Source organism: Athene cunicularia (assembly GCF_003259725.1).
Source record: "Athene cunicularia isolate RWA chromosome 6 unlocalized genomic scaffold, athCun1 chr6_part2, whole genome shotgun sequence".
NCBI lineage: Eukaryota > Metazoa > Chordata > Aves > Strigiformes > Strigidae > Athene > Athene cunicularia.
This window is the reverse complement of record NW_020799106.1, coordinates 6,625,003-6,652,992: the sequence shown is the minus strand read 5'-3', so window position 1 is coordinate 6,652,992 and position 27,990 is coordinate 6,625,003. Positions and strand designations below refer to the sequence as shown.

Sequence of the window (27,990 nt, the reverse complement as noted above, 5' to 3'; positions counted from 1 at the left end):
CTACCCACTTGACAAGTCTGAGAAATGCTCTGGATAAGCCCTCAGTGAGTGCCCGAAGCAGTGGACTTGGACTAGAGAAAGTTTACCTATAGCTGGACAACATTCACTGAATCTCCCTCACTCCCTGCCTGCCTCCCTCCCTCCTCACCTACTGCTACAGTGACACTGTATCTGTGACCCCCCCAAAAAGCCAGCCCATTTCACCAAATGCAAAGAAACAAATCACAACAATACTTTTTTTTTTTTTTTTTACACTGATCTGCTAATCCTATATAATATCGATTTCCCAAGAAGGGAGATTATGTTAATCAGGATTTCTGAAGGATTTACACATGATCCTATATTTACTTTTGAACTTTGTCAGAGTGACAAAGAGAATATGTCACCACTGAGCTGCTACTGCATTTTCTCTGGATTACGAGTCAAGCACCAGCGCTGTCCAAATCTATAGCCACCAAAATGTCTCTCTAGCAGGCAAATCAAAATATTTAGGATCATCTTTTCCCTGCAGATAAAAGGGTAACTGCAACCATCTACCGGGAGTTTCTGAAAAGCACAAACCTTAGTACCTCCACCCAGCAATACTTCTATCACACCTGTGATTTAAAGATCTTTCAACGTTCCAAATCAAATGTATGACCTAGATCTGAAAAAGGATGTTCAGGTCTTCAAGAAGCATCAAAACAAAATCAGTAAATTCAAGGAATACTCAACACTGAGAGGAGGGAAGATCCACAAAACACACAGAAATGAAGCATCACAAAGCTATCCAAAAAGCAGTAGAAAAGCACATCTAAGATGTGAAACCAGAAGAATCTAATTTTATTTTAAATTTACTAACAACTTCATATGATGAATTGTACTACATAATTTTCAGCATATCATATGCTGTATTACATTTAATGGAAGGCCTCTACTTTTATTTTCAGCCAGGGCTTTAATCTGAATCACCTTATATGATGTGCAGAGGAGGGTTTTGGTCCAGTGGCTTAAAATCTATACAAGGGAGATTGCAAGTTTGCAACAGTCCTTGAGTTTCCACAAGTCGACATAACCAGGAGCATGATGCTGCATCATTACCCAGATGGAGAATGTTCTGGTTTAGAGTCAGCCGAAGCATCTGTGTGTTTATGGGATCCCTGGGAAACTACGAGGGAAGTTTGTGTGCTCGGTAAAATCCCGCAGTAGCCAATCCTTCCCTTCTCCAGGGCTGCCCAGTGAATCTTTGCTCATTCCCTTTCAGAAAGCAGCAGCCTTCCCAGCTTGGATGCCATCTCCTCGCCTGGCAGATGCGTATCAGAGCCGCGTGGGAGCCGCCTGGCTTCAGAGCAAGCCAGCAGCCTGCAGAAAAGGCAAGTGAATGTATGTCCTGGGCATTAGAGACCTCAACAAGAAGCTGTAGGTCGCAGAGCACTTTGTGAGCAGTTTCAGGTTCATGTGATCGGATTCCACAACACCCACAGACTCACTGGTAAAAAACTGCAGAGGCAAAAAAATATTATTGTGTGGGCCTAAACTACTGCAGAAAAAGAATAACGGCTGCTGAGGTGAAAACTGACTCTGTGCAAATATTTAATTGCCAAAGACGCCTAAAAAACCAAAGCAATACAGGATTGCTTTCTAAATTTAAAGCAAGGATCCATGCAAGGGGTTTACCTTGTTTAGGATAAAAGTGCAAAAGATACTCTGCACCATACTCACGTGGCCATCCTGGGGCAAGTCCATGGCACCTCATTCCAGGTACACAGAGACACACTTCATCCACAGGTGCGCTTTCGCAGATTAGCACAATCCACTCCCCCAAAAAAGGACCCAAAACTACACAGATAGTACAAAATTTCAAAGTGCCAAGGGGAGAAACAGCCAATGCAGAAGAGCTATTCTAGGACCCACATAGCCCCAGGACCTGATGTTTTTTTCTTCTATTACCCAGCCCCTCTAAATTTAGCCCCTTCATCACCAGGAAAAAAATATCCGTTCCAAATAACTCTGCCCCCACTACATAGCAAGCTTTGGTTTATGCAGCTCTGTGGATTCTGAAATATAAAGAAAAAGTAAGATATTAAGTTTCTCGACAAAAGGAGGGAAACACTAAACGTAATACGAGTTCACAACTTGTCTCTTCCCAACTGTTTAGTATAGTGAGCTCAGTACCATGAGGAATTCCTTCAGAAGTGAAAGTTATTTCCAAGCCCTATTTTTTATCCATCCAGCGACTCCGACACAGACACAGAGTTGTTGACATGTTTCTTTTAAAAATGACAAAATGGGAAGCGTCTGTAGCTTCAAATGTTGAATTTGCTATTGCTAAATTTAAACCCATCAGCCTTGCTACAGATTATTACACAAACCCAACTGCTTATCCCCCTGCACGACAGTTACTTTTGACCTGACTAGGCTTAAAGCACATTTCTTGGCCTCACTTTCTGCTGCCAGTCTGAAAGGAAGCAAATACCCAAGAAGAGAGGATTAAAGGAGATACAGGAATACTTGAAAACAGAGAACAGCAGGCTACAGATCTGCTGCTTCTCTGTACCATATTATTGTTTCAGTTTATTCCAAAATGGTTAAATCACGTGAGGGACATTTGGTCACACAAGGGCACGGGCTCTATCTGCAAGCCATCTTCATAATAACTGCAATGCTGCTGGGTACTGTTATAGATACGTCTAAAGAAAGCTCCCACTTGTCTGCATGTTCTTCCCACAACTCAGAAGAGACACTAAACAGAGAATCAAAGGCTCACAGCGTCACAGATTTATTATCAACAGACTACAGACAGGCAGAGCAGAAAGCAACAGAAAATGAAAAACAAGGATAAACTCCTTTCCACAAAATGAAAACTATCCTCTCATGAACAGGCAAGGAGATAACTGAAGGAAAACAAAGAGAAGAATTCCAGAAATTCAGGTGATTTTTCTTCTCTCTACACAGCTATTTTGGCAGGCCAAAGATGAACAGATTTGATACTTTCTACGTAGCCCTGACATAGACACAGCAGACCCTGTAGCTGCTTCTACATTCTCTTTTTCCCCAGTATCAAAAGAATCAGTCACAGTCAGAATCCATCCAGCATTGGTTGAGGTTTATGTGCACTCAGATGCACTAACGTATTTTGACATAAACTGGTATTTTGTGGAATAATTTTTTTTTCTTTACATTCATCATTAAACATGCCTCCCGTACTCAGGGAAGTATTACATTACAATACACTTGCAACCAGTGTAGCAGAGGGGGGGGAGCATCACTGACCAAAGTCCATTAATTTATTTTACCTGCAAATTTATAGTAAAACCTGTGAAGCATTGAACAAATATGTCCACTAGATAGGTGCAGCATCAGGATCTCAATATTCCTTGAGCCAGGCTAAGCCAAAACTAAACCACACACAAATCCTAAGAAACTGGTGATAAACTCAGTTGTGGTGCAGTAGCTTAATTAAGGCATTGTAAAAAGACATATTTGGGGTTGATTTGTTTGTTTGTTTGTTTAGTTTTCACTCTCCCATGTGCATTATAGGTGCATTGCATGAAGTACAGAACTGAGTAGATTGCAGTATGCCAAGACACAATGCCAGTGGGGAGCAGAAACACCTGATCCAAGTTATCAAAGGACAAAAATCCACAATCCTGGTTGGTGAAAAAACACCTGCTCCCTGAAAACGGGTACCTGTGTACTGGTGTCTGGCAAAGCTATCTTGAATCACCGCTCAGCAAATCTCTAGTGCACACGCCTGGCAGTGCTGAAATGACTTGACCTCTCACTTTTACTTCTGTCCAACATTATGCAATCTTTTTGCTACTGCAGTGATGAGGGCAGCTCCCTTCCCACTTCCGTCTTCAGAAAGCATGAAAGTCACATCACACTGAGGTGCCAGTTCCTTCACTGTTTCCCGCAGGACCCTAGAAAAACTGGAAGGAAAGGGAGAGGAGAACAGAACATTTTGTCAACTGCTTTCTGGTCTGAGATCTTGATCTATTAGCAAGGAACCATAACCTCAGTCAACACCTTCCACTGGTTCTCCACAGCACCCCTTCCTGTTTGTTTTTCCTCCTATTCATGAAAGAGACAAGTTTCTGCACACAATCAGATTTTAATTTCTATTTCTCCACTTTAATTTTGTTCAGCGTGATGCCAGATGTCCCCCTTGCCTTTAGAGATCACAGAGGAGGCTCTCTTCTCCCAACTCAAAAGCTAACGCATCTACTTCTAGAGCTTGATTACAAAATATTGACCCAACTCCAAAAACTCAACACAGTTTTTCATCTGGGACACCCAGATAATGCAGAAATTCCTCCAAACATCGGAAAATAAATGTTAGAAGAGTAAGTTCACTGAAGACCCCAGATAAAAGAGTTTCCCAGTGGTAGCTGGACTTGACTTTGTAATTTTTGATCCTTTGGATAGGCAAGGGATGCAGGGAAATTCATTAGATCTTTATCCCCTCTCTCACTTTTTATCATCTTGGCAGAAAGCTGGTCCAGCTCAGTATGTTTTTACAGTGGAAACAAGCAAACAGCAAAGGGAAGCGCTACCAAGGCACTACTCACTGTGGATGGAGCTTGTACAAAGTCCCATCTACTCCAACGGTGATTTGCAAGTGCTCCACACCTTGGTTTTCTCTCTTCTTCTCTACAATAGCTGCCAGTCCTGCCCCGCAGAGCTGGGCAGCTCTTTTTGAAACAGCTCCACACACCTCTTTGACAATGATGCTGTCTTCACACGTGCTGTCCAGGCCGAGCTGCTGCAGAATTCTCCGGACTTGGAGGAGGGCAAGGCGGTCGCTGTGCAGAGGGAAACATGTGCGGCAGCAAGGGGTCAGAGGCAGCTTTGTCAGGCGTGCAAATGAAAGTCTTACAGCTGAGACTCTGCCACGATTCAAGGGAAATGGGACCACTTCTCCAACTCTAACACTCTCCGATTGTTTTCTCGCAGATTCAAGTCTGAACTCCGATTAAAAACTCGCTCCTGGAATGCCCTTTGCTATGTTAGACTGTATTTCCAGAAGGCACAAACTAATTATTCACCTAACTCCCAAAGTCAGGAGGCAGCTGAGCCAGATCAGCCAGCTGACGGCGTTACTGTTCACCTCAAGGATGAGACACTGCCTCCCAAGGTTTTCAACAGTATGAAGGGTTTCCAATAGCCTGGAAGACCATTGCAGTCATGCACAGATATGTAGGTAAGTCTATATTCATGGAGCATTCATATATCACTGACTTTTTATTTTTTAAATAAGTACTATTTTAAGTCCTATAAGAAACACTCCAAGTATAATCATGCTTGATGGTTAAGACAACCAAGATAACACAGCTGTGTGGAAAGGAAATAATTTTTATAATTACAGAATAATTCTGGAACTTCCCCAGTTCTTCAGTTTTGGCTTTTACTCTGGGGATGGATGGGGTGGGGGGAGGTACGCAAAGAAAAAAACTACAATCGACTTCTTGAAAGAAAGGGCTGCACACACTTGCAGAAGATTATTTTCTAGGGCTCCCAGAAGACCTTAAAGATTTAAACCATGGAAATCTAACTTTACCTCTCAATCTGAGACAGGAACTTTGTTTCAAATATGCCTCTTTTCCTGAGTGATTCCGAAATCTGTCCTCTGAACAGCAGTCCTTGTTTGGTTAAGTCAATCAAAATTTGCCTTACTATTTCACCTAGGTACATTCCACTGGTCATTTTTTCATACCTGTTACATTATAAAAGAAAAAAAAAAAAGTGGTATGTACATGCCCTACGAACTCTCAAAAAAGCAGTAAAAGCTCTCAGAGCAATAGCCACTGAACTCCATCTTTCAACCATCACAAATCCGTTGCAGTGACTTCGAGTGCAAACATTGATTACAACGTATTTACCTACATTAAAAGGTAACAGAACTAGAAAAAGCACTTTCAGTATTAAACAGAACAGGATGTTAAAGCCAGAGTCCACGCTGAAGTGGAACATTTCCCTGTCCCTGCCATGCATTCACCAGTGAGTCATACGTAATACATGCTCTCTTTACCAAGCAAAGAATGGTCAAGTTCAGTTTATCCTCTTGCACAAGTGTATTTTACCTTTGAAAAAAAACACTGCAAGAGGAGGAATGCAACAAGGCCTACACTTTCCAGGGACATCTTTAGAGGTGCACTCTTTGCTAACTGCCCTGAGGTGAAAACAGTGCCGTAGTAACAGAAACAATGTACGGCGTTGGGCTTTTCCCGGCTATCTGCATTACTTACCACACAACAAATGACACCTAATACTAAAATCTCCTTTCTGATTATTCAGCCATTAAGCACATTTTTAAACAATCAGCGTGTCTTGGAGACTGACTTCATCAGGCTCTTGGCATCAGGACCATCACGTTTACCTCTGTTTCCCTGGGTTTAGTGAACCTTCATCTACTTCTTTATCGTATTTTGTTCTGATGTTGTCAATGCAGCCGTTGTCACCAAATCCTCCCCATTCTGTATTAATGCACATTTTTCCTTCATTCCCTTCCACTATTTCTATGTTTTTCATGTCCTCCATGTAGCACACATTGCTGCCTGTTCCTAGGAGGAAAGAAATGACAAGGCTTCAGACAGAAGAGTGAAGTAGCAGCTGAAACGCATGGAAGACGATTGCAGCAATCATCTTAAAAGATCTCTTCTCCATATCCCAGATTTCCAAGATCTCTCTCTATCTCACAGAAGCAAGTGCTATAGTCAGTAATTCTAAGAGTGCTGTAATTTATCACAGCAGAATGTTACCAAGCAAAATGGGTCCTGTGTAGAAAATTTACAGCACAGAGGAATGAAGACTCTCCGTTACAGGTCAGAAATGGCTTTGGCAGTCGGTGGCGAGCACTGATCAGTCCCTGCTGCCAGTCTGGTTGTAATGCACCACACATCATCTTGCTCCCAAAAGCAAACACTGCCAAGAGCCTCGCAGTTGGTCAAGCAGCTACCAAGTCTGAAATGATTTGGTGAACAGGGCTCACCACTTGCAACATGGGTTACATTAACTAATATAAGGATCAGTTCTCCAAGCAAAATGAAATAGCTGGTGCACTTAGCCAGCCAGAAGAGCCTATTTTCCAACTGAGGCTTCAGATCTTATATGCTTAGATGTATTTCTGGCTGAATACCTGCAAGGACCTACTGGGGGAATCATCTAGCAAGCCTAAAGGGAATTAATTCAGGTTTAAAAAAAATACTTTCTTGTTCCAAGGCCTATGACCTGACTACACAGTAAATAACAACACACTTGTCAAAACAAAGGATTCATGCTCTATCTGCTGGTCTCATATTCTTTACCATGCACACGCTTGTTAGGCACCATCAGAGGTATGATCAAAAGTTCAACAGATTCAGAATCTATCTGCTACAGCTGTTATGTTCTCTGTTGAATACCATAAACATCTGCCAAGAGCCTCAAGTGACTAGTAACACCATATATCAAATTCAAGTGAAAGGTGTTGTTTAACAAATTCCCAAATAGGGCGTGGAGCCTAGCACCTGCATACAGGCTTTCTTCTTCCAGTGGTCCCTTCAACATCACTGTACCTGCGATAAGGCCAATCTCACAGTTTGGATCCTCGTATCCACATGTCATCATTGTCCCAACGGTGTCATTCACCACTGCTACAATGTCCAAGTCAAACTCCTAAAACACAAATCACAGTCAGTAGCAGGGTCCCGGAGGAATGGGAGGGTGCATCAAATACACCAAAAAGAACAGAAAACAATAGCTCACATTTCTTCTCCTGATGGCCTCTCTCAGCATATCAACAACATCCTCCCCCTCGCAGTCTGTTGCCTTGAAACCTTTTGTCCATCCCACAAGTGTTCCCTGAAACAGAAGAGGAAGAAAATCATAAGTGAAGATAGAGAGAAGACCGTACATTCCAAGCGTCAGTCTTTTCTTGTCTACAATCATGGCCCTTCTTTTTTTTTTTTTTTTTCTTAAATAATGTATTTCCCCAGACAGGTTACTGTGAGTGTCTACTGCAGTGTGTGCACGGGTATCTTTGTTACTCAGCTGCTGATGGCAGTGAGTCCAGGTTTACTCAGCTATTTTTCAAGACACTGCCAACTGAGAGCCTTCTAACACTCATTTGGAAAACCTCATCTCACCTCCTGTGCACATAGCCATTGCATTACCTGTGGAGGAAAGACTGTAAAAAATACTTTTGCTGTAAATAATTAGACACCCAACAAACATTAAAGAACATCTACTGTTAATTTTTGACTCATTTACTGAAGGACACTACTCCAGGCAACACTGATTTTTTTTTTCTTTTTGGACAGCAACCTGTCCTGATAGAAGAAGATTTCCAGGTTACATGAAGTAATTAACCTCCCACTCGGTGACTGGCTCTGGACTGTCTGTCTAAATAAGAAAAAAAAGAGGGCAACTGGGAAGAAAAGCTGCCCTTAAAAAACCCTCAAGTTCTAGTAAAAGACCAAACACACAGGGCAACATACTATGGGACTCTGACACAGATGTGTCTCAGTTTGCCACCACTGCTGTGCAATTTGTTTCCTCATCATTTGTCAAGACCTAAATACTATGCTGTAGGTTTGGAAGGCATGAGTGGTGTCCCCACAAATAACCAAGTCCTGTTGCTATACTCTCAACTGTGACCTGAAAATGGAGACAGAGCAGACTAGCTTCTAGACTTAGAAGCTACTGTGAAACCCACCAGGACATAAAAACATTCAATAAAATAGCAGTCTCTCATTTATCCAATACCCTACGTATTTGACTGGAATTAAGCAGCACAACCTCCCTTGCCCATCCTTAATGCATCGAAATAACTGAAAATTATTTCTTCTTGAACTTGATTTTTTTATTCTATTTTTTTCTTACATCAGATATGGAAAGATAAAGATATGATATCTGTCAAAAACTCAACCCTTCCAAGCTGAACAAGCAAGTCTAGTCCTGCCCTCTGACACACAACACAAAGAAACTAAAGTAGTGCAGAAATTATACAGAGCTGTGCAGCACAGTTAGGAAAACACCCTGGGATTATAGCTGAGCAAGTAGAAGGAGGCATCTGTTCCCTCTTGCCATTGAAGACTTAAGGCAGCATAAGAGATTCCTGGGCTATTAAAAATAGGTTGTCGTCTATCTAGTCAACTATCATAAGGGCTTAGTCTTTATAGAATAAAAGCAAGTAACATCCATCTCTTATCAGATACAAGAGGTGAAAGTTCTACCTCCCATAGGCATACAGGATGATAAGTTTCTCATGAAAGACAACTAATTTGCACAGTAATTAAATCCCCATAAAATGGGTGAAAAATTCTCTTCAAAGACTAATTTATACGCACATATATATATGTCTATATCTATCTATAGATACAGACGTCTTTTCACCATTGTAAAGCCCTACTTGCAAGAAAACATTCCGAAGAACAGCTTTTTGCTTGAAATCTCCAAACCAACGAGTGACCCCCACCCACAATGATGTCATTTACCAAGCAGATGCACAGCTGCCAGTGGAGCCATTCTTGGTGCAGTTCTTACCTTGTCAATGCTGGCTTGTCTGCACGGGAAGGAGAAGGTGAAGCCCAGAGGCAGTCGAGCACCTTTAATCCCCATATACTCCAGAAAGTCTGCTATGCACTGGACAATATGGTCAAAGAGCTGAAAGGAAAGAAAAGGCATATAAATCTCACAGTAATCCCACGCAGTGGGCCTTGGCTGGATCAGTTAGACATTATTAGAGGTTACCTCTTCCCCTGTCCCTTGCATGATCTCCAAAGGAATGGCAAAGATTTTGTTATACATTTGCACTGATCTTCTTCTCCCGCTTCTGATTTTGACCAGCAGAACCCTGAAATTTGTCCCACCGAGATCAAGGGCAAGGAACTTTCCTTTCTCTGTAAGAGAGGAAATATTTCATTTTGGTGCTTCTCAAGGCGCGTTTGCCAGACAGAATGGCATACTCTACCACACATCCCCAAGCAACTTCATCCGCGCCAACGACAGCACACTGCTCCCGACGGCATTTGTCCCACCAGTCTGCTAGCATGGAGCTGAAGGGCCAGCCAGATAACGCTGCAAGAAGCACTGGTTTGCCAACATAAATCCCTGGCATTTCCCAGAATAATTGGCATATTCCCCCCAGAAAACAGACAAGCAACTTTCCCGAACCACCTCCAGGTGATCAGGAAATGACTTCACCTGTTCCATCTGGTGTCCCACAGACATACGTGGGTAACATCTTCACTGAGGCACTGGCTTGTGTCTCTCGCTTTAGCCCATATTCCAGCTCAGTCCTCATTTTGTTCTTAACTTCTTGGAGGGTCTCCAGGGACAGCAGAAAAGGTGCGAGAGCGGCATCGATTCGCTTGCGCTGAGCGGCCAGCCTGTATGCCACCGCTGTGACCATGGCAGCCCCCTTCCCACTGCCGCTCACAGAGAGGAGGAACCGAACATCACAGTTTGGGACCAGCCTTCTCACCACCTTGTGCAGACGTTTGGCATATCTAGGGGAACAATGAGACTCTGGCAGGCACTTCACACACGGTTTACTGCACATACGCTTCCGATACAGGCACACATCCAACAGCACAAGTGCTGAAGCACAGTCAAGAGGAGCACAAGGTCAGAGACCAGCCTAGGAGATGGGTACAATGATCCTGATTTCTGGCTATTCTGCAGAAGCTGTACACTTACAGAAAGGGGAAAATACCTCTGAACAAGTGCCAGTGCCAAGGGAGGGGGACACTGGGAAAAAGCCAGACAAAAGCGGAGAGTCACAATCACAAACAGAAGTGGGAGTCTAGAGTTCCATCCAGTATAGGAAAGTTTCCAGTTCAAAAATGGGGGAGAGAGGGGGAAGAAAGTAAAGAAAAAAACCCACAGTGAACTACAAGTGCCCTGGAGGCCCAAGAGTCACTTGAGGAAACGATTGCTCTTCCCCAGACACCATTATCCCACGTGCCATATTGTTCCCACCCCAAGTTCTAAAGCTCCCGAGACAGCTTTGCAATAACTAAGCCAGTCTGATCCTCCGCACTCCACCAGATCTCACCCCAACCCTGCAGCAAAACCAGCAGTTCTCTGCAAAGCCACATATATATGCAGATGGAGACTTTGCAACATCAACATGTGGCCAGCAATTACCAAATCCTCTTTAGTTACTTACTGGGGGTGAGTTTTATAGAGTCCCCCATCAATCCCAACCGTGGTTCGCATCCTTAACAGTTTTTTATTCTCTCTCAGTCGGGTCAGGATGGCTGCTAAGGCAGCAGCACAGAGGTTGGCCGAGCGGAAGGAAACGATGGTGCAGACATGCTGCACGGCGATGCAGTCCTCTTCAGAGGGAAACAGGTTCAGCTCTGTAAGGATCTCTTTTGTGTTGCTCAGACCTTCCTTGTATCTACCCCAAAACAAAGGAATACATCATCCGATGCAAGGACATTAAGGCAACATGTAAATCAATATCTGCATGTCAACTCAAAAAGAAATGAGGGAAGGCCAGGGCACAGCCTATCAGGCAACATCATAATTGGTTCCCGTAAAGCAGTCTTTCCCACACTATTTCCAAAAGTACCCAGGGGAGAGAGCAGACTTTCAAGATGCTGCTTCCTGGGGTTCAGTTTTTGGTGAGACCTACCAATTAGCTAGCCAAGAAGAGAACAGGATTAAACATTTAGTCCATAGAAGGAGAGCATAGGAATAGATGTACAGCTTCACTCAACGCAACAAAGAAAATTATTCCTGAAGTAACAATGAGGACCAGGATTCCTCTTCAAAACACCAGAATCTGTCAGTTTTCCACATAGTCACCCATTAGCTGACCCAGAGTCGGGACTACACCTTCACAGTATTCCCACATCACAGAAGCTGAAAACTGCAACAGTCATCCCATGTACTCAGGTCTCAGAAAAGGTTATTTAAACAGCCTGCACCTGTGATGGTTAACAAAGTATTTGCCACTGTGGTACTTTGCTACAACTTTATCTTTCACCAATTCCTACTTACAGAAAGATCAACTTTTCTCCTAGGCAAAAGTAAAAATCAAGTTGGACAGTTCAGGATTCTTCCCAGTACTCACAGATTATAATTACACGTTCATTATCATTGCTGTGCTTGTGAAAGACTAACAGGCACTCTCAAACAACGTATCACCGGTTCTTACTTTTCCATTGCAGACACATGTTTCATTTCGATCTTGCCCTTAGTAAGCAGAGCTGTTGACACTTTCCCATTGAAGAGCAGACCCTCCTTTGTCATTTTTAGGAGAATGAGTCTTACAAGTTCGCCCAAATACAGGCTGCTGATCATCTTCTCAAACCTGGAATGGGGCACAGGAAGGATTACAGGTGTTCACCAGCTAGCCAGAGCTATGAGAAGTTCAGGTATGAGCATCTTATGTTCTCAGGCAGGTTGATCACATTTAAGGATGTACAAAGGGGGTTGAGAGCTATGCTGTAGATGGAATGCCATCCTGAGGTCCTGGGACCCAGCAACAGCCCCTCAAGATAAGTGAGTGATTTAAAGAGAATTTTCAAAAGACTTGGAAGCAGCTCAGCCTGTAGAAGCAGTTTTGATGAACTGTGAATAAAATATGCCCTTTGTTTACTTTCCTCCTCTCTCTATCCCTCCACAGTATCATACCAGAGTAACCACTGTTTTAACAACACACTAGCAACTGCAGCAGCCATCCCTTGGCCTTTGAGGCAGGGAGGTGTGATAGGTACCCACTCTTCCCAGAAAGGAAAGGTCTGGATAGGGCAGGACCAGGTTTAAGTCAACTTAGGTTCATTTAAGATGATTCCTGTTCCAAAGGGGCTTCTGGCATACGCTGGAAATGCACTCTGAGAACTCAGACTGCCGAGATAAATCAGCCAGGGAATCACTTACAATTGTCTTCCAGGATTGAGAGATCCCAGATCGAGCTCCCGATCAAACTCTGTGCGGAGGTCGTCCAAAGCACCATCATCTCCAAAGGCCCCCCACTCCGTGTTAATGCACATCCTGCCTTCATCACCTTCCACCAGATCGATGTGCCTCATTTCCTCCATGTAGCAGGCGTTGGTGCCAGTCCCTGTGTGTGTTGGAGACAGTGCGGATAAATTACCTGTTTGTTCAAGGTTTGCCTTTTATTTAAGTCCATGTGTTTGGGAATAAATCAGTATATTATCTTTGGAAGAAAATATAAATACATAGCTCTGGTACAGGATGCTAATATGAAGCCACCCGCACTTGTTAGTCATTTCACAGTGAGTGAAAAAAATCTGGAAATTAATCTAAGGCTTGACTTGTTTAAAAACATTTTTTCTTTTTCAAATGTACTTCTATGTGCCTTAAAAAAGTCACCACGGTGCATGAAGTGGAGACATTGTGGAAAGCATAGCTGATCCCAACTACCAGACGTGAGAGGAATTCAGCTTTCTCTGGACAGACAGACAGTAATTTTCTATACAGTCAGCAGAAAAGTTTAGTATGCTGGTCACAACTGAACCCAGACAAAATGGGGACTGTGGTATTTGATGGCAATGTGATCAGCATAAAAACAGCTGCTTTACAGAAGGCAGCCAGGCTTGAAAATCTGACCATTGTTTTTTCCATTTTCTTCCTGCTCATTCCTGTACTGGGACAGTCCCTTCTACTCCAGATATGTTAGGATTAAACAAATGAGGGGAAAAAAAAAATCCCTACTTAGTGAACAGAAAAAATTACCAATTATGAGTCCAACTTCACAGCGCTGGTCATCATATCCACAAGTCATCATGGTTCCCACAGTGTCATTGACCAGTGCCAAAACATCAACGTCTATGTCCTAATAGCATGAAGATGGGTGATTAACAGAAAAAAAGCTTAGGAAAGCCTCCTGGGTGTTAAAGCAACAGCATGCAGACATACTCCCCAGGTTGTACTTTGAAGGCCTGGCTCAGGAAAGCTCTTCAGCTGAAAGACATACTGCTTCCTTATATAACACTATCCCCACAACCCTGTAAAGTAAAAAACATCTCCAAATTCTCAGGTGCTTGCCTAGCCAGGACCTTTGCTTGCAGGATGTGGTTTTTCCCCAATCCAACCTTGTTTGCCAGAAAAGCGACATATTAATGGTTTGAATTTTGTGATATGCTAGCACCTGTGTATCTGTCCTTATGGGCTGCACGGTAGGATAACATCCTACCACCTGAACAGATCCCACCAAATGGTACAGAGAAATGTATGGATAAATGCAGCTATTCAACAGAAGGCCGTGCACCAATATCACACTCAAGCAAAAAGCCTTTCCATCAGAGCTGTGCAGTTTCCCTTTCACACTGAGATAACCCGATAAAGTAAAACCAAAGTAATCAAAGGATTCTTGTAACTCAGATGCCAACACTAGCAGGGGGCCGGACTTCACCCAGGAAGTCTCCGATCCTTTGTTCCTGCTAACTACAGCAAAACTGATGCAGAGACAGAACTGAACTAAAATCAAGGCTGGATTTTTACCATGCAAGAAAACAAAAGAATTTCCGCTTTATTAAAAAGATGTCAAGGTATGGAAAGATATTTTGTATTTCTTAGATGGTGTTACCAAGAGCACCAAACATGAAAAACAAGGCTTTCCAAAATATTAAAACTTAATGTTATACATTATAACATTGTTATAATATAATAATTATAATATAATTATATATATTATATTTTATTCAAAGGTATATGCTAGGTTCAAGGGCAGATTTAATCATGTCTTACTGCCAACCTTAAAAATTACAGCTGATTGCTCCATCCCACAGATCAAATGGGCGGGCAAACCCTGGCAGAGTTAGGTGTGCCAATCTGAGATGAGAGCTTCCCTCTCCTAACCTTCATCCCACAGGACAGGCTACAAAATACAGTGCGTATCCAAAACTTACCAAATGGGTTCACCACAGACCCCCTTTAGCCCAGCGAGGCCATACTGGTCCACGGACACAGCCAGCCTGGTTCATCAGTGGGCAGTTGCCATCACCGTTAGACTGACCCTGGGCAGCACAAGTTGCAACTTCTTGTTCCCTTCCATGGCTTCAGCTCCGAGGGAGAGACAGAGCTACTAGATATACAGCCATGTTGGACATTTGCTACTGGCTGTCTTTGACAGATGCCTGATAACTCCCAAAACAACCCACACACTAAGAGCTGATCTCCCAGGAGGACAATTTGGGGCCACTCAGGTTCAGCTCCTGCAGGTACAAAACTTGCCTTATGTTTCTGGAGGGCCTTGCGCAGAGAGCTGACCACATCTGTGTCCTGAACTCCACGGACCTTGAAGTGTTTCGTCCAGGCAAGAAGAACCCCCTGTAAAGTAACAGCCCGGTGACCCAAAAGCTCCAACTTTTGCATACAAACCTGTCACAAAGACAGCCAAGACTAAAGTCTGTGGAGAAGCCCAGTATGTCCCTCCAGACATTAAAATGCAGGCCAAAATAAGTCACAGCAGAACATCTCACCTTGGGGCGCCTGTCAGTACAAACACAAGCAAACAGGTACAGTAATAAAGTCCCAATCCTGCAAATGCTTCTCCCTGTGCTTTGTTTAAAGCACGTGTGGCTTTACTGATGCTCATCACAAACTAATAGCATTAAGCACAAAAGCATGTGCAGGACTGGGACCCAAAGCACAGATCCCTAGAAATAAAAGAGAGGCTAGAATAAGAGGCCACAAAATAATCGCAACCAGCCCTTCATTTCCCCATGCGGCCTCTCAAACAGCTCAGCTCAGGTCTTTCCTATTTAGAATCAAGTTTAAAAATTAAATTGAAATCGAGTTAAAAAAAAAAAACAAACAACATGCTTCAGGACACAAATGTGTTTTACACTCTAAAAGTCTCCATACAACGGTACATAGTTACTATGGAACTGGGTACTGATTAAGTAAAACAATAGCTTTAGCTTAAAGATCAGGTGGCCTCGAGATCAGAAATGAGTGTTTGAATGGCAGCCAAGTCTAGTTAAACGCTAATGGTCATCCGTGCCTCCTTCCGAGAGCTATGTAAACATGACCCCACAAAAAGGCCACAGGGTAACCCTCCCTTGCAATATCTTCCCTGGCTTCTGCAAGGAGCTAGGCTTGCCAGTAATATTTCTTTTGCACCTTACCTCGTCCAATTTGGTCTGTTTGCATGGAAAAGAAAATGTAAAGCCAAGAGGCAATTTCTTATGCTTCAGGTTTTTGGTCTCCGTGAAGTCTAACAGACACTCAGCAATGTAATCGAAGAGCTGCAGGAGAAAGGAGAGGACAGGGTCAGGCTGTACCTGGCAGGCAGCGTCCAAGCGCAGCACCACCACAGAAGACCCTGCGTGCCCTACCTCAGCTCCGTTCCCCTGTATGACCTCCTTGGGTGTGGGGTAAAACTTGCTCTCCAGCTGGCTGCTCTGCTTCCCGTCATCAAACACCTTCACCTGGTGGGCACGAAACTGGGAGCCACCCAGGTCAACAGCAAGGAAGTCACCCTTCTCTGCAACACAAGCGGGCAACTGTCACCGGTGGTGGCCAAGAAGCATGGCCCAGGTGCCATGCTGAAGGCCAAGGCCACAGCCCAGGGCCCCTGCCTCACCGTGGCCACAGGCTCGCCTGCCCCGTCACAGCAGGTCCGGACCCTGTGGGCCTGGGAGCATCACCAGGAAGGCTGAGAGCTGGCAACCCTAAGCAAGGGTATCGGGTCCCTCCTGTTAGCTTGCTATGCGGCAGCTAATTTCATTTTTATTTAGCAGTCTGGTTTTACCCACCCTACTCCTCCCACAACAGTATGCTTTCAAGCTGCAGAGGGATAAGCTTCTCAGCAAGAGAGGCCCAAAGGAATTGCAAAGCCAACCGGAGCACAGAGGGGCCACAAACCCGTACACCTGGAATGTGGGGAAATGAGAATTGGAGAGCGTTACCTACATCCAGTAAAAGATGCTGGATTTGCAGTCACATGTTGGCCCTACTGCAGAAGTCAGCTGCTAATCTGCCACCCAAAGTCAACCAACACAACAATTTCCAAAAACCTTTTCTTTAGGTGTTTCTGCACCGGTCTGTTTCTCAGTTGGCAGCACTTTTAGCTCAAACACGTTCTTCCCTAGCAGACACCCTCAGACGGAAGAACAGTTTGGCCTCACTGCTACAATAAAACAATTAACTATCTACGCACAGGACAAGGCCCTTCCCAAAAGGAAAATGCAGTGATATGTGCATAGCCTTGCATGATCTTTGTTCCACAGTCCAAACATCTGACTGAGTTTTATCAAATCTGGCCCTGAAAGGAAAGGAAGCAGAAAATTCTACCTCTAATATCATGGTCAGATATCTGGGTTACTCAGTATACTGTGACATTAGTCAGAGCATTAATCCCTAAATGATTAAAAACTCATGATGCTCCATATGGGTTATTTCAGGTAGCAACACTGAGGGCACTGAAAAATCTGCAAGTTTGTTGCTATTGCAAATGGCAAAATCCAGCCAAGTTTGAGGTGTTTAAACCTGATGGAGGTTTTGTTTGGAAACAAAATAAGGATTTTGCAAGACAACAAAAATAGAAAAATCAACGTGATACTTAAAATAGGCAGCGTGTCAGTAAGATTTGACTCTGCAGCATGTCTTTGACTCAGCGGAAAGGTCACGCAGGCCAGGAGAGCATCGTCCGAAGTTGGCCTTGAGGAACATCAAGTCTTCCAACAGCGATGACACTACACACAATTTTCCAAGTCTCCTGACCTCAGGGGCTCCCTGCTATTTCAGGACATGGTCAGTGCCCTGTGAGACCTTAGGACCAGCTAATACTTCCGTTTTTTTAAATGAAGGTAGCAGCAAAAGGAAAAGTGCCCAGTTCCAGCCAGGCAGTTCCAGGGGACTGTATATCATGGCTCTCAGACATCCCTCATTTCAAGAGACTAGCCTCCAATGTGTCCTTTATGCCATTAAAGCTGTTATCTCTCATTTAATTGTAGGAAAATTACCTTCAGAGGGAATAAAGTCTTGTGGAAACAAGGTACAAAGCAAACATTTCTTTTAAGCTTCCTTCACAGCTGTTATACACCGAGTCCTGACCTAAGAGTTCTGCACAGACTCAGTTAAACCTGGGAAAACCACAATTTTCTGTCAGCCTGCACTGCCAGGAGCCAGCTGAACCAGGAGAGTTATTTTGGATGTGCATACTTCTCCAAACAAGACAGGCTTTTAGATCCTACCTCATCTCACATCCTCCCAGAGGACACCACTGCACTTTCTCCCTCTCTGTTTATGTCTCAGAGGAAACTGGAAACAAGGCGCCAGCTGCAGAAGCAGAGCAGGCTGCTTCCTGGCAGACCCCAAGCAGAAGCAGGTTCTCCCAATGCAGAAGGCAGGTCAGGGCAGGAGGGGATCACTTTTTGGGGCAATAGAGAAAGCAGAGCAGAGCGTACTCTCAGAAGCTGAGAGGAGATCACAGCTCCGAGAACGCAACTTCGGTGCCACTTGCCACTTTGCAATTTGAGGAGCTTCACTGCAGCATCCTGCATTCCCTGCAGCTCCTGCAACGCCAGGGCCGCGGCACTGCCCGCATCCCCACACCTGCAGCACACTGCACTGCAGAGTCTGAGCTGTAGAGGCTGCCCTTGCCGTGTCCAGCCACAGCTCCTGCAGCAAGGCCTGCGCTAGGTACAACAACATTCGCAGATGAAAGAGGCTGTTTTCTGAGCACTTACTAGGTCCTTTCCTCAACCAAGCAGCACTAGGTCAAAATCCACCTGGTGCAGAGAAAAAAACCCTCTGCCAGCACTCCCCCAAGGTGTTGTCTCCTCAATACACACCTGCTTTCTCAACACGAGGCAGGCAGTAACCCAAAGCCTCTGGCTGCCCTGCATCTTCGCTGTGCTGTCCTCCAGTACCGGCAGCAATCATCCGTCATCTTCCTAAACCAGCACTGCCGTGACGGAGCAGGGGGAACTCACCTGAGCCATCGGGAAGCGAGCGCACAAATGACGGCAGCATTTTAACTGTTGCCGTGGGGTTGGTGTCTCTCCCCAGGCCCTTCACCATCTCGGCCTGGAAGCGAGCCATCACGTCCAGCAAGACATCGTCAGAGAGGCGCATGTGGTACAGGTACCTGTCAACCTGGAAGGATGAAAGGTGTTACTCAAGAGGCCCGTGGGCTCCTCAGTGTCTGCAGCTGCCTGGGATGTGCACTGCTTTCACACTACAGAAGGACTCTCCTTTGTACTGCGGAGATAAGCAGAGAAAACGCAGGAACTTCCTAGACACTTGGACTAGTTTTCTAGCCATGAGGGGTTGCAGTTTGGCATGAAGGACCTGAAAATCCTGAACTCTAATTCCAGCAGCATCCAGCATTATGCTGGACAAGAATCACTATGCTCATTCCCACCCACCTGATGGACACGAAGCTAAACAGATCCTAAGGAGACAAAAGAATTCCTTCCACACACATAGGACACTGAAGGTGAGCATACCACCTACACCAACCCCACCGCTCTGATTCTATAAGTTCATTTCATTTTTAACCTCAGCACCTAAATTCCCATGATCATCAGCGCAAGCAAGCTCCATTAAAGCATCATTAGAACATTTACTCTTATAAAAGCTTAGTTTTGAAAATGTTTAATGCAGCCTTGGTGAATTACTGTTCAAAAGGTTAGCCATTTTTTCTGATGGCTCAATAACCTGCCAACATACATAAGCCCATGAGACTTGCTTGCGATCCTGGCAAGCTGTTTTTACACCATCCTCTCCTCCTATACATTTAATGAACTACAACTGCAAAGTATCTCGACCTGGTGAGAATCTGACCTCACTGAGTCAGGTCCAGAAAATGCCATCAGTACCCAAGCGTGTCAGCCACAACCTGAAAACATCTATTCAGCTACTGCTCCACTCCACAGACAATTAGCTTTGTTGGCATGCCAGGCTGGAGCTCAAAGCCTTTTTCTCACTCCAGCTCTGCCCTCCATTCTCTTGTGATTCTACGATTACATCTAAAACACATTTTTGGGTGCAATCAATATCCTTTCTTAAGGGTCTGTAACTTGCAGCGTACATGAAAACAGAAGCCCGTTCAATTTAAAGGGAATCAAAAGCATCTGTGAAGTAGCAGACACTCATTCAGACAAACTGGTAGAGAAGCTAATCAGTGCTTCTGTACAGCTTCATCAGGGCAAAATTTAAGGTTTTCTTCTTCAGAACCACACACTGGTTGCACTGACATTTACCTGCAGGGCTGGATACACAGCTGTGAGTGAGGTGGCCTAGAAACTACATAGCTGGGTACAACAAAGGATTAACACAGCAAAATAAGAATCTGTCAACATCCAAATGCTTTTTCACTGGGGAGCCAGACTTTAGTGCTGTATGAACAAACAGGACACAGGCATAATAATTCTGTGCTCCAAACAGCTGGATGTCCCTTGAGGGTAATCCATGTTAACAGCTTACTCCCCACGACATGAGACTTGGGGCCAGAGGCAGTGGGGAGATGCGGGACAGCTTCCAACGCTTCGTTAGTACAGACACTCAGCTCTTGCACCATGGGCTACATTATTAGGCTGTTTTATCCGTGCAGAGCATCTCATCAGTTGGGAAGTCTGGAGCGTTGGGAGAACATGCACAAAATCAGTCCCACTGGCACCAAGGTAGGATTTAAAAAGCAGCATTGTTTAAACAGAGGAGAACACAGGCTCTGATAAATTGGCCTCTTCTGCAATTGGGACTGGCCACCTATATTAACGAGGCACAAACTAATTACCTATTCACAGTCCCAGTCAGCAGTGACCCACCTGAGAGAGCAAGGACCCTGAAAGTTAAGTCCAGCACTTACCTAAGAGCAAAACATACACACACAGAGGAGAAAGTCTTAAACTACAAGATGCAATTGTCAAGAAGCAGCAGCTGCTGTAGGATACAGCTGTGCCATTATTAGAGGTCATTATTTAGATCTTTCTTTGTAGCCCTCATTTACAGAAACACTTGATTTCCTCCAAGGCTTTTTTGAGGGCCCATCACTGCCCAAGCACCTTTTCTGGGCATATTAAAAAAAAAAAAAAAAGCAATGACTGGGGACATACAGCACTCACGCACTCTCACACAGACCCAAATAACCTTATGACAGAAGTCCCTGTATAAAAAAAAACCCTAAACAGTAATAAAAATGACCATGTCTGTTTGCAGAGAACACGCACTAGCTCCTTGCTCCCCACAGAAACTGCATTCCCCACCCTGTTTAACTACAACTACAGAAGGAGACAGTCCTCTCTGAGGAACCAGATAAGGCAGAGCCCAGGAAAGCCTGCTGACTCTACAGCCCGATTTACAACCAGAGCAAGGGCCTGCTCACATACCATTTGCTTGTAAACACAGGAATGGCCAAGCTGTGCCACACCAAACTATCCCGCTGCCTCCCTCCCACCGCAGAAGGACTGTCCTCGTTTTAAAGTGTCTTGCCTCAGTTATGGAAACAGCAGTGTTTTCATGGGCAGGAGGCTCTTGTTCTTGCCCCCAGAGAGCAAATAAGCCTGGGGAGGGAGAGGTGGGAAGGTATTCCCTCTTTCTAATTAGGGAGAAATCAACTCTGCTCCATACAGCCTACCCTGGGCTCCTTAAGAAACAACTCTAAAGAGCATGTGGTTTCTTGCCTTCAGGCAGGGCTGGTTTGCACCTAGTAGAAAGATTTAGGTTTTTTAATGGCTTCACCAGAATCCCTCTGCCCTCTCCTCTCTACTGTCCTCACTTCAGGGAAGTTCTCCCTCAACCACACTCTGGAAGTTTCTCTGAAGAGCCCACTGCACCCAAGCACTGCTCAAGGGCTCTCTCTTTCTTAGTGAAAAGTAAGAAGAAATCGCACTATCTAGATGAGAGATCTTAGATCAGATCCTCACACAAGGAAAGGGCACTGGGGTCCTCTTCTGATCATATAAAACTCTTGGGATAAAAGGGCTAATGACCGAGACAAAAGCATCTGACTATTGAGATACCAGGACCTCTCTTGGAATGCTCTTCAAGGCAGAATTAGTAGAAGCAGTGCCCGTAAGAACAAGCCACCCCACCTTTAAGCAAGGGCACAGAGAAGACAACCCAGTGTTGCTCGCTTTGCTGATGAGCTCAGCGGTGCAGGCAGATCTACCCACTGGGACCTCGGATCTCCTGCACTGCCACGCGTCTGCAGACAGCCCCGCCTCCAGCTGGCTGGAAAACAAGAGGACAGAGCCTGGCAGCAATGGCCACCAGAAAGTATTCAATGGAGACGCCAGGAGAACAGAGGACCCGCAACAGACGTGTCTAGAAACCAGAGGACCTCTGACCCAAGAAGCTTACAGGTCCCACGTGGTCGTACGACGAAGAGCCAAAAGCCCATCGCAGCATGGCAGTGAAAGTAGATTAGGGAAGAGCAACCATCAGGCAGCTCATTCCCAGTACCGACGGCTTCAGACCTGGGCCATCTTGAGCTTTTCCAACTGCAATTAAAGGTCACATCTACAAACATCAGAGTGATCAGCTGGGTTTGGACAACCAGAGGGAAGGCACAGGTACTTTTCCCACACCAACACTAGTTGGAACTGTCTCTTGAGTCCCAGACCTGGCCCAAAGACCCCAGGAGTTTTCCCTACCCCTGCTACAATGTGAGTGACTCCAATTCCTCCTCAGCTTTAGAAATCCCATCCTTCATGCTACACTTCCAAGAGGTTCCTTTCTGCCCTCTGGACTACACCACACCACGCCAGATAAAAGTTTAAGCACCGCTTTTCTTTACTGAAGATCATTTGGTCCACTACTGGGAGAGAACTTAAAACTGTGCAGGGAAAAGCACCAACCAGACCTATTTTCACACTTATCAGACTGTTTAGGGTCCAAATACTTCCTACCCCATTTGGCTGTATGGCTTTAGTAGATAACACCAGTATCTAGTCTGCATTACGTGCTGCAGACCCCACAGTATCTGAGTAACACAGTTCTCAAAATAGGAATCAGCTAACGTTGCATCTTACCTTTTTTATTTGATCCTCTTTTAGCTTTGTGAAATGGAAAGCTAGCAAGTGGACGGCAAACATTTTCTTGAAGCGGATGGATGAGTCAGTAGTGACAGAGCTGCTGTAAGTAACTCCAAAGCGACAGGTCTTTATTCACGAAGCTGGAGCTAGAGAAACTTCAGCTGAGGCATTTCCCCCAGCGTGAGATAGTGGAGTTCCTGGGAAATTGAGTCCAGAAATAAATCCATCCAGTGTGATTGGTTCAATGATTAAACTTCTGTCTCTTTGTATCACCCCCCCCACATCAACCCAAAGTCCCTCCCTCCCCAGCTACACACTTCATTGTGCCAGAGCAGGCACCTGGAGAGCTGCCAAGCTGAAGGGGAGAAAAATCGATTTTGTTACTGCCCCACTTGGGAATTGTTACCACTTCGCAATGTAGTTGCTACGCAGCCTGCCCTGCTTCACCCTGCTCCGTTCCCGAGGGGCTGACAAGCTCCCACCAGCACAGCATGCAACAAAGTCCTGCAGGGAATCTGGAAAGTTAGAGAGGATTTTAGGTTTCTTCCCTCTGCTCAGCACTCCCACTTGCGAGACAAACTCTTCTGCATGAATTAACTCCGCTCTAGTTCCACACAGTGCACCCTTATCTGCAGCTTTTTCCCAATTAAGCTTCAGCAGTGTAAAGGAGCAAACACACAGACCCCTGCCCCCAGCTGAAACGCCTCTTGCGCAATTTCCAGCAGAGAGGTTTTGTACAGATTATTCTCCCTTCACCCCTCCTGAAGACAAGGTTTCAGGCCACTGCAGATCCTCGGTATTGCGAAACCTGGGGAGGGGACAGATTTACCTGGCAGCCAACAGTGCTGATATCAGACTGCCTTATTTGACAAATGCCTTTAACTGGCAGCACAGAGTGCCTCCAGCAAGAGCAGCTTCCTTCCACCACCAGAGCTGAATTGGACACAGCCTTTAACTATTACACTCAAATGTTCATTCTGAATACACAAGTGTTTCCAGGATTTCGTCACTGTATCAAGTGATGTGGACTATGGAAACATCACCCAAAAGGAAACTGGGTGAGATGTTGACATAAAAGGAAACAAAAAAGGGGGGGGGGGGAAAAAAAAAAAAAGCATTCTCATGAGGTAATTAGAGGCTCACTCTTAAACTACACCTATACTCGGTGTGTTTTCCTCTAATTAGTGTTCAGTATTTCAGCTGGAACACTTACTGCACTGGTTGGTAGACAATCGCCACCCAAAATTCTGCAGAACAAGATTACAATTAAAATTGTTTTGATAAATTAGAAAAACAGCCTCGGGGCAGGGGGAGAAGGAGGAGATGGAAGGGGTGCCAAGTCATGGGAGGAAACAAAAAGAACTACCAAGCAGAAGTAGAAATTTGCCTACATGGATCCAGAGCAGGGCAGAAGCAGCCAGTTAGCAATAAAGGATCTCAGGCTGTATCAATTCACAGCCTAAAGTGGACCCAACAATCTCAGGCTATTGTAGAAAAGCTGCGATTGATCATCATGCTGGGCTGTATGCACGGGAGTATAATCCACAGACACATGAAACAACACTCAGTTCTAATACTCTGCACCAGTCTCAGTTCTGGCAGCTACAGCAGGTCAAGAAGGCACGAAGCAAAAGGAGATCGCTCTGCTGAACATCAGGAGCAGTCACAGGTTACATTTTCTCAGCCTCTGATCACGAGGAAAGACTGAAAAATCTGAGGGAGGGGAAGGGAACTCCCACTGCAGAGACAGATTGTACAGAACCTCTGCTAGGAAAGGTTGAGGTCTTTCTCTAATCTTTTCTTTTCTTTTTTTTTTTTTTTTTTTCTCCTGCCTCTGGACACTGGGAGATCCCGCCAGCTCTATTTATTTTCCACTATTCTAGAACAAGAGTAAAGCAGACAGAGTGGCTGAACAGTCCATAAATAGGGCTTGTTCTAAAATTAGGCCTTTGATCTTCAAGAGAAAGGGAGAAAAGAAAGAAGAAAAAAGCCAGGCTACCAGCCAGAAAGCACGGTTCACTTCTCCTGTATTCATCTTTTAATAACTGCTGGCTCATTAAGTCAGACACTGACTCCCAGAGGGACTGTCTCTTTCCTCATTGTTTACCCATGCCATCCGAGTCACAACCCCTCTGGCCAGCAAAATTGAAAACATCACCTTTCAAGCTCCATCCCACTTTGATCCAGAGCTCATTGTGTCTGTAATACAGTAGATTTATTTTTCATTCTCTCTTTTCTTTCTTTCTCTAACGGATGCCACTGGAAAAGGGTCTCAAAGATCTGAACGTTACTAAACTGGCAGCAAGCTCTGTCAAATACCTGACATGTCAGAATCACTGCGTAACTTGTTCACTCATCCCTGGTGCATCCTAGCTTCGGGCAGGCTGTTGTGCAAGAAAAGAAAAGACATTATCTCATTTCCACGCAGACGGCAGTTCAATGCACTAAGGGCCCAATACCCAAATACGTTACAGCCATTTTGTACATATTCTGGCCAGTACAGGGGAAACAATCCAGAACCAAGTGAACAGATCAGCTCCAACTGCATGCGGCTTGGAGGCTTGAGGCAATGGTGGTTTTCCCTTTGTTTGAGCTGCACCCCATAAAAGTTAGTCACAAAGCCTCACTTCTTCCCCTTTTGCAAGGGCCAGCAAGACTTTAAAATTGTAATACCCCTCTCTTTACTTTTTGCTCCTACAGTTCTCCCTCCAAACCCTATCTCAAGGCACAATGGAGAATCCCGAAGAGGCTGGTGCTCACGTAGCCCATTCGCCTGCCACAGCCTTGCAGTCAAAGGCCTGCAGAGATAAGGAGCTCAGAGCTACAGTGGAGAAATTCAGAAAAATGTCTGAGTGCATCACCAGTTACCTCCAGAAAGAGGTACCATATTAATAATCATTTTATTGCTGGAGAAACACATCTATCTTTGGTGAGGTATCAGAGGCAGTGGCAACACTGGTTGCTGAGTCTGGCACCCAGGTTAACAAGTGGACAAGGCTACAGGTGAGAGTCATCAGGAGAAATCCTTTCTTGTTATAGTTTGTGCTTTCAAGACCAACCCTTAGAACACGTTCCCTTCCCAGTAGCAGGAGCTTCGTTCCACATTACATTCTCAAAGCTCAGGGGTCCCCGCATCCGTCCTGTGTATGCCCCTCCCAGGGCAACATCAGGCGGTAAAGTAAGGCAGAACACCTGAGTGGACTGACTGGAAAACCACTCCAAGGATAGACACTATTTAGAAGAGATGGAGACAGCACAGTCAGGAAAGAGCACACTGGCTTAAGAGAAAGAAGGCTTTCTCCAAGTAGTGCTTTTACAATCAGTATTTCACATTTGAAGCCTAACAAGAAAACACACACACACAAATGTGAAATCAATAAACATCCAAACATCTATAACATGAATGCTGGAAATTCATCTGGAAATGTGAACATCTGAAACAAACAGGTCTGCAAATGTGATTCCCAGATCCAAGTGAACAATGTTGTTGATGCTTTTTAAAAAGAAAATGTTTCAGCACAGCCCCATGAAGAAGAAGCTGCTCAGTCCTCCCCCAGGGGCTTGCTTGTACAGGACACATTGAAAACGTGCAGCTGGCATAGCTCTGCACCACACCGGTCCGGATTGTACCACATGGGACCAATTTGGTAGCTATTCTAATGGGAGTCAATAACAGCCACACCATTAGCTCAGAAGAAAAGAAAACTTTCATAAAAAGTCAGCCTGGAAACGCCTGAATAAACTTCAGAGCTCTTAAAACAGTTACTATGGAGTCACTATGGAAACAAGCAATGAGTTAAGCCAAGTGCTAATCTCAGCAAAATACAAAAAAGAATGCTTATAGTCATTTAGCTTCCTTATTGCAAGGCTTGCTGCTCAAACACAAGGCTGGCTTATACCCGAAGTCCCAGCCACTCTTTCCTAGCTCAAAAATATACACTAGTACGCAGCTTAGCATACAATTAAAGGATGAATTTATCAAAACAGATTAGAAACAAAGTACAGTAGCAATGCGGGTCTCCTGCAAACCAACCCCACACATACTGGGGGAGAGAAAACAGAGGAGTCATCCTCGTATTAGTGTGGTTTTAAACAGCGGTTTGCAGATTCAGTCAGGAGTTTGCAGTCCAAGGGGTAAGTGGGCAAATGCATGCTGTCAAAACCTGTCTGCAGGCTTGAGCAACTACAGCTTCCCTTCGAGTCTTGTCAAGTGCAAAGGACACGAGGAGGCAATCGATACCACTCAACCCCGTAATCCACATCACAGAAGCTATCTGACTAGTATCCAGCGGAATACATTTGCAAGGGTTAATTGCAAACTCGCATTCTGTGCAAGTCATGGTGCTGTTAAGCAGCGGCTGTCAGGGCTCTGGGAAAGCAAAGCAGAATTACTCATCCGCAAAGCAGAAAATTCAGGACATTCACATGGCCGTTGCCACACATACAGAGCTGCTTGGTTTTTCTTGGGGGAGGAAAAAAGAATGGGCTTTGCAGGGGAAGGACCTAAAACTTTCCCTTCCCACCAGTTGGGTACTGAAATCAGCAGGGGGATCATGCAGAGTAGAAACATTCACACACCGCTTTGCTTTTTAGTAAATAATGGGAGAAGAGAGGATGAAATACACTGAAAACAGCTGTTAAAAGTATTATTCAAACTGCTGCAGACTTATTTCTGAACAGCATCTTAGAGGACTGATACTAGGAGGAAACAAAGGGGATTCAGAGCAAACTTTCAACCTGCAGAAATATGTGGTTGATTTTTTTAGAAAGTCAGGTAAAGCGAAATTCAAACTGGCTTTTAAACGAATCCCAACATTAACAGAAGCAGGATCTGCACTTTTATATAGCCAACCCCAGAAATACGGTTGCTGCAGCATTATTCTCCTCAGGCAGCCCCAGCAACACAACCTAGTGCTGAAATCCATTTCTGTGAATACACAGCAGTTTCAGCATCTGATTCTTTCCACTCTCCAGTATCCCTGCTGGGAGCTCAAAAGCTGCCCATGCCAAAAACAAATGACAGAGCATCTGGCACATGTATGAAAGAGGCATAACCTGGTAGGGCACT

At 44.7% G+C, this 27,990-nt stretch overlaps 1 protein-coding gene across 4 annotated transcripts; it reads right to left on the bottom strand.

Annotated features, from left to right (window-relative positions):
- Positions 1-865: 865 nt before the first annotated feature.
- LOC113481931 (putative hexokinase HKDC1) lies at positions 866-24,574 on the bottom strand. 4 transcript variants are annotated; one of them, XM_026852003.1, is made up of 19 exons: positions 24,507-24,574; positions 22,920-23,119; positions 18,879-19,041; positions 16,278-16,426; positions 16,068-16,187; positions 15,172-15,267; positions 13,672-13,771; positions 12,853-13,036; positions 12,128-12,283; positions 11,132-11,365; positions 10,165-10,469; positions 9,712-9,860; positions 9,505-9,624; positions 7,726-7,821; positions 7,536-7,635; positions 6,359-6,542; positions 5,540-5,695; positions 4,551-4,784; positions 866-3,911 (listed from the first exon to the last, which is right to left on the bottom strand). In XM_026852003.1, the coding sequence occupies exons 2-19, from the start codon at positions 22,980-22,982 to the stop codon at positions 3,767-3,769; spliced, it is 2,754 nt and encodes a 917-aa protein (XP_026707804.1). In that variant the 5' UTR covers positions 22,983-23,119; positions 24,507-24,574; the 3' UTR covers positions 866-3,766. The 4 variants fall into 4 exon arrangements, with proteins under 4 accessions (XP_026707804.1, XP_026707805.1, XP_026707802.1 ...); XM_026852004.1 differs by lacking the exon at positions 24,507-24,574 and adding an exon at positions 23,606-23,621; XM_026852001.1 differs by lacking the exon at positions 24,507-24,574 and adding an exon at positions 23,262-23,539.
- Positions 24,575-27,990: the final 3,416 nt, after the last annotated feature.

Coding starts and splice junctions, on each gene's coding strand:
- LOC113481931 (XM_026852003.1), bottom strand. CDS start 22,982: ATGTTTGCCGTCCACTTGCTAGCTTTCCATTTCACAAAGCTAAAAGAG. Junction 16,188..16,277: donor TACAGGGGAACGGAGCTGAG/GTAGGGCACGCA, acceptor TTTCTCCTGCAG/CTCTTCGATTACATTGCTGA. Junction 3,912..4,550: donor TTGTACAAGCTCCATCCACA/GTGAGTAGTGCC, acceptor CTTTCCTTCCAG/TTTTTCTAGGGTCCTGCGGG.